The sequence below is a fragment of the Muscardinus avellanarius genome (genome assembly GCF_963383645.1).
Source record: "Muscardinus avellanarius genome assembly, chromosome: 5".
In the NCBI taxonomy this organism is placed as follows: domain Eukaryota; kingdom Metazoa; phylum Chordata; class Mammalia; order Rodentia; family Gliridae; genus Muscardinus; species Muscardinus avellanarius.
In genome coordinates, this window is record NC_137790.1 from 69,551,499 (window position 1) to 69,566,748 (window position 15,250).

General features: G+C 40.0%; 1 protein-coding gene across 1 annotated transcript in view; it reads left to right on the forward strand.

Moving 5' to 3' along the window:
* Positions 1-15,250, forward strand: part of CFAP91 (cilia and flagella associated protein 91) — a gene marked incomplete at both ends in the record, with an annotated part of 47,263 nt that overhangs the window by 7,259 nt on the left and 24,754 nt on the right. The window contains 3 exons of the mRNA XM_080696522.1: positions 476-559; positions 2,081-2,137; positions 9,004-9,185. Of these exons, the coding sequence (XP_080552648.1) occupies positions 476-559; positions 2,081-2,137; positions 9,004-9,185 (323 nt within the window). The remainder of the gene's footprint in view (positions 1-475; positions 560-2,080; positions 2,138-9,003; positions 9,186-15,250) is intronic.

Sequence of the window (15,250 nt, forward strand, 5' to 3'; positions counted from 1 at the left end):
AAGGGATGAGTAAGTTTGTTGTTCCTCATTTTGATCCACCTTAGAACTTGCAAGTGCTCTTTTCTGCTAGTATTTAAAATATTTTCTAGAGACTTGCAGCTAAAGCACTATGAAGGATAGGTCTCTTGAAATTACTTACAAACTCATATTTAGCAAATTAACAAATACATAATGCTTTGAAACTTTGTTATTCTTATGGAATTTTAACAAAAAGTAGATAGACATGATTAGATGTAGTATTTTATAAATCTATTCATTTCTTGTGTTTCACTTTTTACTAAGTCCTTGTTTTCTGGCTCGGAGGAAGTAATTATATCCAGTCTAAGATGTAGGATAGTTAAATGCATGACATAGAAGGCTTTGCTGTCAATATGAGACACCCTCTGTTTCTCACACTATGTAGACATAGGACTATTAAGTAGAAATTACATGTGGAAATATTAGACTTGAATAATGTTTTTCTTCTTCATTTTAGAACTGACAGTTCTTTTCAGATGCGTAAAGAAATTTGTGAAGATCCCGATGTTACTGGAAGGAATCGTTATAAATACTTTGACAGGTAGAAAATAATAACTAATGAATACTTGGACCCCTGACATTGTTAGAAAATCTCTTTAAGATAATGTGGCAACCATCATTTGTAAGTATGTACAATATGCCGGGCACCATTTTAAGTGCTTTGTGTACATTTCATTTAACCTTCACAGCAGACATGTAGAGTAGGATATGTACATATGACCCCCATTTTACCAAGAACAAGCTAAAAGAACAAGCTGAAACTGAGAGGAAATGTAGACTGCTTAAATCAGATATATTGCTTCTGACCTAATGTAGGTGTAGGCCTGCCCCTGTCTCCAGTGCAAGCCCAAGTCTTTTGTATGACCAAAATGGGTTACTTGATTAACAAAGTCAGGGATCCCATGGTATCTACCCTCTTTGAAGGAGGCCTGTACCATCCTCCTGGTCCTTGGGGAATTTTAGCCTATCTGCTAGAAATTATTTATTAAGTAAACTTGCCTTTAAACTATGAAGGCCCTATGCTACAACTCTTTTATGTACTTACTAATCACTTTTGGTGTCCGGGAACTCATCAGGGTAACAGCTGCTTCCCCCTCCCTGCCTGAGTGTCTGCACAGCACCCAGGCTCTGACTACTTTTTACATTTGAGATTAATACCAAAGCAATTTTCCAATACATTTTGAATTAGTACCAAAGCCATTTCCCAATACCAAGGACTAAGTGCAGCTAAGTTAGAACTGAGTGCAACTAAGAATGTGTATTTGAGAAAACGAAGTAATCAAATCAAGTAAGACACAGGAGTGATATCATGAAATCGCAGCACAGGGAAAACTGTTAAAAAGTGTTCCAATGGGCAACACTCCCTCTCTTGTACAAACGTTGCCAAAACCAACACGTTGAAAAGATTCACTTTATTTCATTTGTGACTAATAGTCATGTGGTAAGCATATACTGGAACCAAATTTTTTAAAAGATGGGAATTTTCTTGTGCATTAAACTTGGATTAGAAAAACACATCTTCATAAGCTTTCTTGAGAAAGTAAACTTCTAATCCACATTATTATTTATGAGCAAACCCTTCATGGAGGTTTTTTGATGTTGACTTCTTTCAGAGAAATGTTAAATTCTTAACTAAAGTAGATCGTATCCCTAGATTCGTTTGGGAAAAGCTTTAGTCTAAGTTGGGAATTTCAGAATGTCTCAGGGAACTTGAGAAGTTCCTGGGGGTGAATGGCCAGCCAAACCCCAAGTTTAGAGCACTTTCTGAAATTGTAGCGTGTTTGCCATCTGCAGAGAAGATTCCAGAGTGATTACTGAAAATTTAGATGCGTTGGTGTAGCCTACATCTACTGGATCTCCTGGGCCAGACCTGGGAATGTGAATTTTAAGCAAGAACCTCCCCCTCCTCCCAGTGGTTTTGTATATGCTCAGATTTGAGCGTTACTGCTATATGGGGTGTTTAAGCTCATTGATTTTAAGAAACAAATATTAAGGTTAGAAGAAAACTTAGAGTGCACCCAATGCAAAAGCCCCACACCTCTGTATTTTCTTTTCCTCACAGGCCGTTCCTTCCCTATTTGCAACAGATGCCACTCAGTGTTGTGTTTGCAGCAGCCAAGTAAGTGACCATTATTTCAGAATTCTTTTTCACTGTATTTACTTCTGTTACCTGCCAGGCAGTCAGCTCTCCTCAAAATAAATATTATGGGGTGGTGATTGTTCTTCCTTTGTTCTTGCCTTCCTAGAGAAAGAATTCAAATGGAAAGCACAAATAGAGAAATATAAGAGGTTTACTTAAGGATGTGCAGGCACAGTGTGAAAGAAGGATGTAATAAAAGAGGGTTACGTTCCAGAGAAAGGATTGACTACGGTTCCAGAAAAGGGTCCAGATACGTTCAGGAGAGAGAGTACTTCCGGTCTCAATCTTGCCTACATGTTAATTTCTATCTAACGACCAAACACTTTGATATTACTTTCAGAAGGTAGTTCTCTAAATAAATATTTTTCAAACTGTGGATCAGAAATCATTAGAAAGTATGGTGTTTTCTAGTGGGTCATGAGCAGTATTTAGAAAAATAAACAGTAGACTAGAATGTAAGCAAAGCATCAAGCATAATGAGAGAAAGTGGGCTCTTTGTACCTTTTGTTTAAGGTAGATATATGTAGTGAGCACAGTGGTGAACTCCTGTAATCCCAGTACTTAGGGCTGAGACAGGAGGATCACAGATTTGAGGCTGGTCTCAGCAACTTAGTGAGTCCCTATTACAAAATAAAAAATAAAGAGGGCTGAGTATGTAGCTCAGAGATAGAATGTCCCTGGGTTCAATCCCCAGTACCAAAATAATAATAATAATTTTTTAAAGATTATGTTAAAATGTATATAATAGATTATGATATAAAATGCATTTTAATTATGAATTGTTGTCTTAGCATGTTTAACTGATAGAACAAAATACCACAGACAGAGTAATTTATATATAAGAAATTTATGTCTCTCAGCTCTGGGGGCTGGAAGTGCTGGAAGATTGAGGCAGCAGCATTTGGTGTGTGATTTTGCCGTGTGCTCGCTTGCAGGAAGGGTGCTCTCTTTTCATATGGTATGGGGCAGAAGGGTAGGAAGGGGCTGTGAGCTCCCTCCAGCCCTTCTGTAAGGCACTGACCCATGTGTAAGCACTCATTACCTCCCCACCAAAGGCCCACCTTTTAATATCGCCAAAATGAGGATTAAGTTTCAACCTGAATTTTGGAGGGGATATCCATTCAAACCATTTCAGTTGTGGTTAAGAAAAAAATGTTGAAAGTGCTTCAAATGCCTTCCTGTGTTTCCCTAAGGCAAATACTTATTTGACAGCAACTCTTCAACATTTTATCAGGACAGCGAATCACTTGTGGAATATTTTTTTAAATGCTAGCATATTATAATTTAATAATCACACAAGGTAATGTAGCATATAAAGATAAACAAAATACGCTGGCTGTGGTGGTGCATGCTTGTAATCCCAGTACTTGGGAGGCTGAGGCAGGAGAATGGCAGGTTCAATCTCCAATATCCACACACAAAAGGTAAATAAGACATTTTTTGCTGCACAAAGGAGTGAACCACAATGAGAGATAAATTTCAAGGGCTGAATTTGGGATGTTTGTCTTCAATTTTAGGGCAACACAACAGGTTAGAATATTCCTTTAGACATCTAGTTTTTGCTAAACTCCTTCCTGTGTTAATATAACTTAGTATTTCTATAGAAGAAAAAGTCCAAGGTATATGTGAAATGATCAGGAAAAGAATCCTTTATTTTATTTTATTTTAGTGGTACTAAGGATTGAACCCAGAGACATTCTACCTCTGAGCTATACCCCATAGCCTGATTTCTGAGAGCCTAAGTTGCTGAGGCTGGCTTAGAACCTGTGATCCTCCTTTCTCAGCCTCCCAAGTACTAGGATTACAGGCATGAGCACCTTATTTAAGGTCTCAAATTCTAAACAGAATAGAAATGTGTTACGGCTGGGTTTCCAGCACCCATTTAAAGGATGTAGTTATCCCTAATGAAATATGGCACCATGAATAGGACATGTTGTCAAATGTCTATAATCCTCAAGATAAATGCCAATTATGATCCCACTTCTCTCTTGACTTTTAAAGACTTTTTTTTTTTTAAGACTGGAGATGCAGAATAGATTCCCTGTTCTCCCTAGATGGAGCAGTGTTGTGAGGTGCCAGTTTGCTGGGGACAGCTGTAGACTTGTGTCATATGGGATGTTTCCTGTGAGCCAAGCGGGAGCCCTGAGGAGGATGAGCTTCTGCACATCCCACTGCTGATCCTTCCAAAGAAAAGCAGGCTCACTGGACCACCTACTGTGGAGCCATAGTTTCTGCAGGTCTAAACATTGTTCCTCTATTTATGGGCTGCCAAGGTCTACAGTGATCAATACTCCTCTTCCCCGATCATTTCTAACTAACTGTAACATAAGAATAAAAATTCTCTCAGAGGTATTTGGCAATCTAGAGAGTCTCTTTGTCTCTCAGAATTTAAAAAAATTTATTGGTGCATTGTAGTCATACATCTTAATGGAGCAGAAGATGGTGGAGGCACACATGCACACATCACTCATTTAGCCCTTCCCCAGTTCCCACCCCATTCCCTCCCCCTCCCTCCTTCTCATGTTTGGCTTAGTGATTGACTTTGATGTTTGTGAATGTCCATCATGTACATTAGGGGATTTCCCTCTTCCCCCCTCCAGTCAACCCAGCCAGGCCTTCTTATTTGCTCATCTATGGTTTCTTCTTCTTTCTCTAGAGTTCTTTCTATGACCCCTTTTCTCCCCAGCTTCATCATATTAGGGAGAGCATCCAATCTTTTTACTTTTGTGACTTGCTAATCCCACTTAGCATAGTGTTCTCCAGTTTCAGCCATTTCCCCACAAATGACATAATTTTGCTCTTCTTTATGACTGAGAAAAATTTTATTGTGTACATATCCCATAGTTTTGTAACCCATTCATCTGTCGATGGACATCTCGGCTGGTTCCATAGTTTGGCAATTGTGAATTGTGTGGCTATGAACATAGATACGCATGCATTCGTTTGGTATTTTGGTTTCCATTCTTAGAAGTTTTAAAAGAATGAGTCAGTACTTTTGAGTCAGTCTCCTGGAGTTCTGGCAGGGTTGAGTTTCTGAGCAGAGCAGGAAATGCCACGGGCCCTGGCAGGGCTGGGTGGTGTGGGAAGCAGCTGGCCTCTCCGAGCACACCCTTCTCCTGCCCAGCTGATGGAGCCTATGGATTTTACGTGAGCTTCTTAGCTTGAGAATAAGCAGTTCATAGTTTGAAAACACTCAGCAGCTTCTGTGAAGCCTCTCATTGTATGCAGCTCTGTTGGGTCTGGGAGAGGAAATCTAGAAGGCTGTGGGCATGGCAGGGAGGCCTCTGGTGCCTGATTAGAGTAGAGGAGGAGAATCTAGAGGAGGAAATAGAGCTACAGTGGCTGCCCTAAACATGCCTAAGGCCAAGGTGGCCCTAAGGGCAGGCAAGGACACCCCAGGGTGAGCCAAGTGCAGGGAAGAGGGGTGTTTGCTGGGTCTGAGTCCTGATCGTCTGGGGAGGAGGTGGCATGAGATCATTGCTCTTTCTCGTTCATATTTTACTTTCTCCTAAAAATCAGCTGAAATGGGGGGGGTGGGGAAGAACAGGTTGGAGAAAAACAAGAAGTCAGGAAATTGTGTTGGGTTACAGGAGGAGTTCTGCAAACGTTTGCATTTATTTTTTGCATCCTTTTCTTGGATCCACCTGAAAAGATACTAAGCCATTAGAAGACTTCTTCAGAAGAATTCACCAAGCCTTATCATAATCTAAGTAAATTTACCATTTTGTTCAAAAGCATAATTACTTATTTTGGAAAAAACATTCTATTCTTTTGATTCAAGCTAATAGTATGATAATAAAATGAGCTTTCAAGTGATCTTGGATGATATAATTTGAAGTTATTGTCTTAACTTAGAATTTTATAGTAGAAATTTTTCTGTTGAAAATCTAAAAAGTTATGGGGGAGTGGTGAGTTGGCCTGGGCCACCCTCCCCCCTCATGCCATTTTGGCATGGGGCTGTAACTATTTTCTGTATTTCTATTTTCTGTATTTCTATTTTCTGTATTTCTATCTTTTAAATAAACTTCTTTAAATCTTCAAAAAAGAAAATCTAATAAGTTATAAATACTGACATTATCTAATTATGTTAGGAATTTATAAAAACTGCTAGAAAAGTCATTATTTCAACATCAGTAAGAATTCAGCATTAAAAACTATTTGTTTCATCACAGGTTGAACCTCAAATAAGTACTTCTTTCTAACTGGCTTGAAATGCATTTTTTTTTATAATTGAGCTGTTGAATATGTTGTGCTCATATATAAGCACCTTCCAGATGTTTCTGTTTTTCAAAACGGAAATCAATCTCTCTCTCCCTCTCTCTCTCCCTCTCCCCACTCTTGGTGCTGGGGATCGAACCCATGGCCTCATACATGCCTGGCAAGCACTCTTCTGCCAAGCTACACCCTAGCTGCTTGCCTTTATCTTTAGTTATTTATGTACATAAATTATTTATTATGTAATTTAACCAGTTTTTCTACTAATTGGAAAATACTTTTTCTTTTAAATGAAAGTGGCTATAGTTTTCTTTTTTATTTAAAACTAATACATACACAATAAACCAGAAAACTTAGAAAATTATAAGGTTGAAAATTTTTATCGAATTCTATCCATAAATAGTTACTGTTATTTTGTTGTCACTACATCTAGGCATTTCTCTTTTTTTGTGGTACTGGGTATCAAACCCAGGGACATTCGGCCTCTGAGCTACACCCCTAGCCATAGTTCATTTTTTAATTTTGATCAGGATATCACGAAGTAGCAGATGCCTTTACTAAATTGCTGAGACTGCCTGGAACCTGCAATCCTCCTGTCTCAGCCTCCCAAGTACTGGAATTACAGGTGTCTGCCACCACATCTGGCTTCCATGTACGTATTTCTCTATGCATAAAGCCAGAATCCTACTATGTATTTTTTCCTGCTTTATGATGTATCATGGATTTTTTTAAACTGAGGATTGAACACAGGGGCGTTCTACCTCTGAGAAATAGTCTCCCTAAGCTGCTGAGGCTGGCCTCAAACCTGTGATCCTCTTGTCTCAGAGGTCCAAGTACTGGGATCAGAGACATGTGCCATCATGCTCGACTGAATCATGGATATTTTTGAATGTTTATAAATATATGTTACATCATAAATTTTGGACAGCTGCATAAATTCCATTATGGGTGTGGCTTATTTTAAACAATTCTTCTATTGCATGTGATAATTTAAGTTTCTTTTTTTTGGGGGGGGGGTGGCACTGGGGTTCCTGGAAGCCCTTCTATCTCCGGGCTACACTCCCAGACCTATTTTTACATTTTTATTTGAAAACAGGGTCTCCTAAGCCAGCGCGCGGCTGGCTTCGAACCTGCGCGATCCTCCTGTCTCTGCCTCCAAAGTGTGGGGATTACAAGCGTGCGCCACCACGCCCGGCCTGATCATTTAAGTTTCTAATTTTTTCTCCGAGACTTTGTGAGCATATATACATGTATATCTTTGTATACTTGTCTACTTATTTCCTAGAGAATATTCCTAGAACTACAACTGCTAGGCAAGTGTTACTTTTAAGGGTTTTCTATATGTTGATAAAAATACCTGTAAGCAAGCTATACCTTACTTGCATTTTTTTTTTTTTTTTTTTTTGGTGGTACTGGGGTTTCCTGGAAGCCCTTCTACTTCCGGGCTACACGCCCAGACCTATTTTTATGCTTTTTTTTTATTTGGAAACAGGGTTTCTTAAGCCAGAGCAGCTGGCTTCGAACCTGTGCAATCCTCCTGTCCCCACCTCCCAAGCGCGGGGATTACAAGCATGTCCCACCACGCCCGGCTACATTAAGAATTTTTAAAATATGGAATTAATCTTTGCATAAAGGATTAGGTAATTTTTCCACATGGCAACCACGTCATCCTGACACTTATTATTGAGCCATCTGGCCAAAATGAGTCAGGTGTGCTGGCTGGCTTCCTTCATAGAAAACATCTCTTTTAGCCGGGCGTCGTGGTGGCGCACGCTTGTAATCCCCCCCCCTCCCCGCGCGCGCGCGCTTGGGAGGTGGAGACAGGAGGATCGGGCAGGTTCGAAGCCAGCCGCGCTGGCTTAAGAGACCCTGTTTCCAAAAATAAAATGGGTCTGGGAGTGTAGCCCGGAGGCAAAAGGGCTTCCAGGAAGCCCAGTACCACCAAAAAAAAAAAAAAAAAAAAAAAAAAAATCTCTTTTCTCTGCCCCTGTATTTCTGGAGGGAAATGGCTAAAATTGTGTGTGTGATAAAAACAAAAAAGAAACCAAGGAACTTAGCAATTCTGAACAGTGCTTAGAAACACTGGATAGCATCCTAGAACCCTTCTCCTATAGCTCTCTACTACAAACTTGCCCAATGACCTGCAGGTAAATAGACACTCTTGTGAGTAGACCAAGGTATTTATTCCCATTCAGTTTCTTGGCAGAAGTGAAAGAAGGCAATTCTATCAAGATTTGGGAGCAAGCCTTATTTAGTGGTGCTCCTCTGTAATCCCAGTACTTGGGAATCTGAGACAGGAAGATCTCAGGTTCAAGGCCAGCCTCAGAAACTTAGAGAGCCCCTCAGCAAATCAGTGAGACTTTGATTCAAAATAAAACACAGAATAGGGCTGAGAGTGTAGCTCAGAGGTAAAATGCCTCTGGGTCCAACCCCCAGTACCAAAAAAAAAAAAAAAAAAAAAAAAAAAGATTTTGTAGTATAACCCTGGTTACTCTGGATTTATAATTCTGTGCCTGTCAGGATTTAAAGGAAGAATGAACTTAGCTCAATAATTAATTTCTACATGATTATAAAGTAGTTTAAGCTATCATATTAAGTTTAAACTTTTAAACTAATTTTCTCCTTTTTAGGACAGAACCATTTGTTTTTCCTCCTGTTTCTGCTAAGTATCCACCGGTTCCTTCAAAGTCTACTGTGGGCACCCAGACTGATTACCGGGATGCGGATGTTCAGACAGACCCATACTCTCCCGAATACATAGTGTGTCAGGACACTATCCCTGAGCTCTTGACCCTGGCTACTCTGAGTTGGGGTGAGTTGACGATTCTCTTGAATATTTGCAGATGACAGTACTAGTAACTATGCATGCCACTGAGGTCTTAGAAATGACGCGCACACAGGCCACTCTGGTTTACAGAGTGTAAAGATAATCCACACATTGGGAGAAAACACTTGAAAAGTGTATATAGAATAATGGTATAATATCCAAAATATACAAAGAACTCAAACTATTCAATAACAGTGCCAGGTGTGGTGGTGCATGCCTATAATTTCAGTTCTTGGGAGGCTGAAATAGGAAGATCACAGGTTAAAGGCTAATTTCGGCAATTTTGCAAGACCCTCAACAATTTACCAAACCCCTGTTTCAAAATAAAAGAATAAAAGGGCTGGGACTGTATCTCAGAGGTAGAACTCCCCTAGGTAAGATCCCCAGTAGCCAAAAAAAAAAAAAAAAAAAAAAAAAAGCCTCAACCAAACAAAAAACTTTAATAGCAAGAAAACAAATAACCTTATTAAAAGAGCCTAACAGCCGGGCGTGGTGGCGCACGCTTGTAATCCCCGTGCTTGGGAGGTGGGGACAGAAGGATCGCGCAGGTTCGAAGACATCTGTGCTGGTTTAAGAGCCCCTGTTTCCAAATTAAAAAAGTATAAAAATAGGTCTGGGAGTGTAGCCCAGAGGTAGAAGGGCTTCCAGGAACCCCAGTACCACAAAAAAAAAGAAAGAAAAAAAAAGAAAAAAAAAAGCCTAACACAAATTTTTAAAAAGAAAGCAAACAGATGGCTAATACATACATGAAAAAATGAAGAAGAAATCCAGAATGTATCAGAGGTAAAACAAAGTAAAAGAATGGTGGGAGATAGAATTATAAGCTCCAGTAGGCGAGAAGAGAGGGAGCGGCAGAGAAGCAATGGGAGAAAAGATGAGAGCCAGGATCTCCCAGCCCTGCAGGAGGGCACCAGCAGGTGGGGCAGGAGACCTCACAGAACCAGGTGCACCGAACACCGAACACGGAGAAGGGTCAACTTCTAAGGATCCACACCCACTGATGAAAGAAAAAATAGTGCAGAAACTATTAGAGAAAAAAGTCTCTAAGAGAAAACCCACAAAGAGAAAACACTACCGTGATTTTGTAGTGTAATATTTAAAGTACTATGGGAAGATAATTACAAACCTAGATTTTTTTTTATCAGCCAAGCCATTATTAGGGAATGAAGATAAAATAAAAATATTTTCATACATAGTAAAAGTATCTATTTCATAGGATATTGTAAGGATTAAATAGATTTATTTGTGGAATGCTCTCATATCTACAACTCAGAAATTCCATTCCTAGCTTTATACCCAAGAAAAGTGAATACGTACTTTACCAACAGAAATCCATGTGTGTGCTCACCAGAAGACATGCACAGGAGCGTTCGTGTTATATATCCGAAATGGCTGTATATATACAGCCAAATAATGGATGAGTAAATACAATATAGTCTACACAGTGGAATACTGTGCAGTAATGAGACTAGAAGGACAGTTACAAGTAACCACCTGAGTGGATATCACATATGTAGTGCTAAACCAAAGATAGAAAAGAGCACCTCCACCCGGATTCCCCTACACAAAACTCAAGAGCAATAAACTTGCTGGGCGTGACAACGGTGGTCCCCTTGGGGCAGATAGAGACTGGGTGGCCATCTAGGGTTTGGGTAACACTGTGGTCCTAGATCTGGATGCTGGTTACATATGATGCTCATTTTTGTACCTTTGCATGTATGGTAGACATTAATAAAATGTTTATATCGAGATAAAGGAAAAATAATGACAGTGGAAGAGGATGTCCCTAAGCACCAGCCCAGACGCTGAGTGTTTATGAACACGCCAAGAACGGCCCAAGTGCTGACGTCTTCAATCCACTCCATCCTCAGAGTTAAGTGAATAATAAAGTTAAAATTAGAAATGAATAATAAGAGCTTTAAAATTCAAAAGAAATGGGTCATTAGGACCATAAAGTAATTTTTTTTCATAAAGACTAATAATATAGCCAGGACTTTTGTAGGAAGCATCAGGAAAAAGAAGGTAAAAATAAAGTTTGTTAAGTCTGAGTAAACAATATAAAAATATAACAGAATACTATGACCATCTTTTGCCCTATATTTTAAAACTTAGATAGCCAGGCTGGTGGCGCATGCTTGTAATCCTAGCATTCGGGAGGCTGAGACAGGAGGATCGTGGTTCGAGGACAGCCTCAGCTACTTAGTGGGGCCCTTTGCAACTCAATGAGACCCTGTTTCAAAATAAAGAAGAAAAAATAGGGCTGGGGGTGTAGCTTGGAGGTAGAATGCCCCTGGATTCCATCCCCAGTACCAAAAAAAAAAAAAAAAACAAAACCCTTAGATAAATTATACCATTTTAAAAGAACATATAAATTATAAAGGTTATAAAAATATTTAATTATAAAAATTACTTAGTAAAAAAATATCTTTTTTTCTGTGTGTGGTGCTGGGGATTGAACCCAGGGACATTCTACCTCTGAGCTACACCCCCAGCCTGATTTTTTTTAATCCTTTATTTTGAAACAGATTTTCACTAAGTAGTGAAGGGCCTCACTAAGTGGTTGAAGCTGGCGCAAATCAGGATCCTTCTGTCTCAGCCTCCCAAGTATGAGTGAATACTTAAGTATAAGTGAATGGGATTACAAGTGTGAACCACCATGCCCGGATTAAAAAAACCATCATTTTAAGAGCACCAAGACTAAAGCCGGGCATGGTGGCACACTCTTGTTATCCCTGTGCTTGGGAGGCTGAGACAGGAGGATCACAAGTTCAAAGCCAGCCTCAGCTACTTAGTGAGGCTCTCAGCAACTTAGTGAGACCCTGTTTCCAAATAAAATATAAAATAGGTTTGGGAGTATAGTCCAGAGGTAGAAAAGCCCCTGGGTTCCACCCCCAGTAACACACACACACACACACACATACACACACACACACACACACACACAAACACACACACACAAAAGCACCAAGACTAACTAGTTTTGCAGGTAATTTTACTGCTACTTTAAGAAACACACACACACACACACACACACACACACACACACACACACACTTTAACATACTCTTTCAGGAAAGAGAGAATAAAATTTGATTTATTTACTTTAGGAAGCTAGTATAAGGATAAGGATAGTGCTAGAAAGGAAAATTACAGACCAATTTTACATATGAAGAAATACACAAGAAAGTCTAAACAAGATACCAGCAATAAATGTTGCCGTCTCTTAAAAGGGTGATTTCAGGCTGAGGCAGGAGGATCGCAGGTTCATGGCCAGCCTGAAAAATTTAGTAAGACCCTCTTTCAAAATATTTAAAAAATGAAAATGGCTGGGTTTATAGTTTGGAGGTAGAATCTTCAAGCCTCTGGATTCAATCCCCAGTACCATAACTAACTAACTAACCAACTAACTAAGTAACTAACTAAATAAATAAATATGACATCATAACCAAGTGGATTAATTAGGTAAAATCAAGTTTGTTTACAATTTCAGAAAACGAACCAATATAATTTTCCATTTTAACAGAAAATATAAAAAATGTTTCACTGAATTCAGAAAAAGTATCTGATAACATTCAATGCTCATTCATCATGTAAACTCTAAATAAACTGGGAAAGGGAATTAAGAAACTTAATAACGAGTATCTACCACAGCCTTCAGTAAATGTACCACCAAAGGCAACATGCCAGAAGTTAACTTTCATCATAGAGGCGGACAAGGACTCATACCCTACCATCAGTATTATTTAGCAATGCAGAGAAGATCCCAGCCCAGAGTTTCTCAAGCTGGGCAATTATCCCTCACCACCTAGGGTTCTGGAAGTTGAGGTGGCATTTTTTATGTAATAATGATTGGGAAATGCTTCTGGCCTTGAGCCCGTGGGGTGGGATGAGCTGAGGGACACAGACGCTGACATGCTGTGCTGCGCAGGCTCTGCTCGGAGCACCCTGGTGAGAGACCCTGTCGGTGCAGTACGGTACAAGGGGAAAGCAAACTGTCTTTGCAGACAATGTGCTATTTAGGAAACCTAAAATAAACAGAACTAAGAAGAGTTACACAGGTAGCTGATTATGAAATCATCATACAAAGACCAGTAGCTTTCCTGTATCAAAGTAATATCCAACCAGCAAAGTTATTGAGAAAAATCACGCTCATAGTAGCAGTAAATGGCAGTGTACCTAGGAAATCACATGGTAAATACATGTGCAAGCCAGGCGTGGCGCCGCAGACCTGTAATCCCAGTGCTTGGGAGATGGAGACAGGAGGATCGCTGGTTTGAGGCCAGCCTCAGCAACTTAGGGAAGACCCTGTTCCAAAATAAAAAATAAAATAGGGCAGAGGGTGTAGCCCAGAGGTAGAATACCCCTGGATTCAATCCCCAGCACCAAATATACTAAATACATGTGAAAGGCATTTATAAAGAATATTATAAATTGTTCTTTAAGTACTTATAAAAAGATTTGATTAAGAGACGCACCATGTTTGTGAGTAGGAAAACTAACACTAGAATAGATTATGATTTGTTCCCCCGAACCATTTATATCTTCAAGCAATTCAAATTCAAATCCAGCTCCTAATATAATTATGCCAGTGCAAATTAGCATCTTTTCTCTTCCCTCAAAATTATATAAAAGCAACAAGGACAACCAAACCCCCACAAACTCTGTTTTCAGTGAAAGTAAAAAAAAAAACACAAAAAACCTACGAACTAGTAAACATTTGTAGATATTGCAAAAAGCACCTGAGACCAGGCAAAAGCGACGTGGGAGGCTGCGAGGAAGCACGGGTGTGACAGGAACCGCCAGGGAATTGCAGAGAGCAGAGCGAAGATACACTTGCCGAGGGTAAATTTGGCAGCGCTCAGAACTGAAATGATCACATGTTTTGATCTAGCTGCCAGCCTCTAGCACTTCTACTTCTTCTAAGAAGCCTGGAGAAGCGCACATAGGGGCAGAGCGAGCCCAGGACAGGGATGTGTGTCGGGCGCTGGGCATCCCAGAAAGTCAGAAGCAACCCAAAGGTCCACCCGAGGAGAGAGTTTAAAATCTGATTGTGATAGCCGGGCATGGTGGCGCACGCTTGTAATCCCCGCGCTTGGGAGGCTGAGACAGGAGGATCGCACGGGTTCGAAGCCAGCCTCAGCTACTTAGGCTCTCAGCAACTTAGTGAGACCCTGTTTCCAAATAAAATATAAAATGGGTCTGGGAGTATAGCCCGGAGGTAGAAAAGACCCTGGGTTCCACCCCAAGTACCACACACACAAAAAAATTGATTGTGATGAAGTCCTAGTGTGAGATGATGTGCACATTGCTAAATAAAAACAGTGCTGGCCAGGCGTAGTGAGTAGTCCATGCCTGGAATCCTAGTTCTTGAGAGACTGAGACAGGAGGAGCACAGGTTGGAGGCCAGCCTCAGCGATTTAGCAACTTAGCAAGACCTGTTTAAAAACAAATATATTTTTATTTTATTTTATTTTATTTTTGTGGGTCTGGAGATGGAACCCAGAGGCATTTGACCTCTGAGCTATACCTCCTGCCCAATTTTTTATTCTTTATTTTGAAACAGAGTCTCACTGAGTTGTGGAGGGCCTCACTAAGTAGCCGAGGCTGTCCGCGAACCGCGAGCCTCTGGTCTCAGCCTCCCGAATACTGGGATTACAAGTGTGCACCACCACGCCCAGCTAAAACAAATATATTTTTAAAAAGGGCTGGTGGCATATTTTCCAAACTAGGAAACACAAAGAATACCAGAGGGACTCCAGATATTGAAGGGGAAATACTAGCTAAGTTTGGATGGTAAGATAGGAGAGGAGGAAGGCCGGTCTCGATTAATAAGGGTCTACACTTGAACATGTGTAAAATTATGAATAAGACATGGTTAACCTGGACAACCATTGGTGGGGGGGGGAAGGGAAAATGTGGGCGGGGGGGAGGGCACCAAATATAGTGTAAATGTATACTATTTATGTTCAATAAAAAAATTGTTATAAAAAAATAAAAAAGAAAAAAGAAAAAAAAAAGAAAAAAAAAGAAAAAAAAAAGGGCTGGTGGCA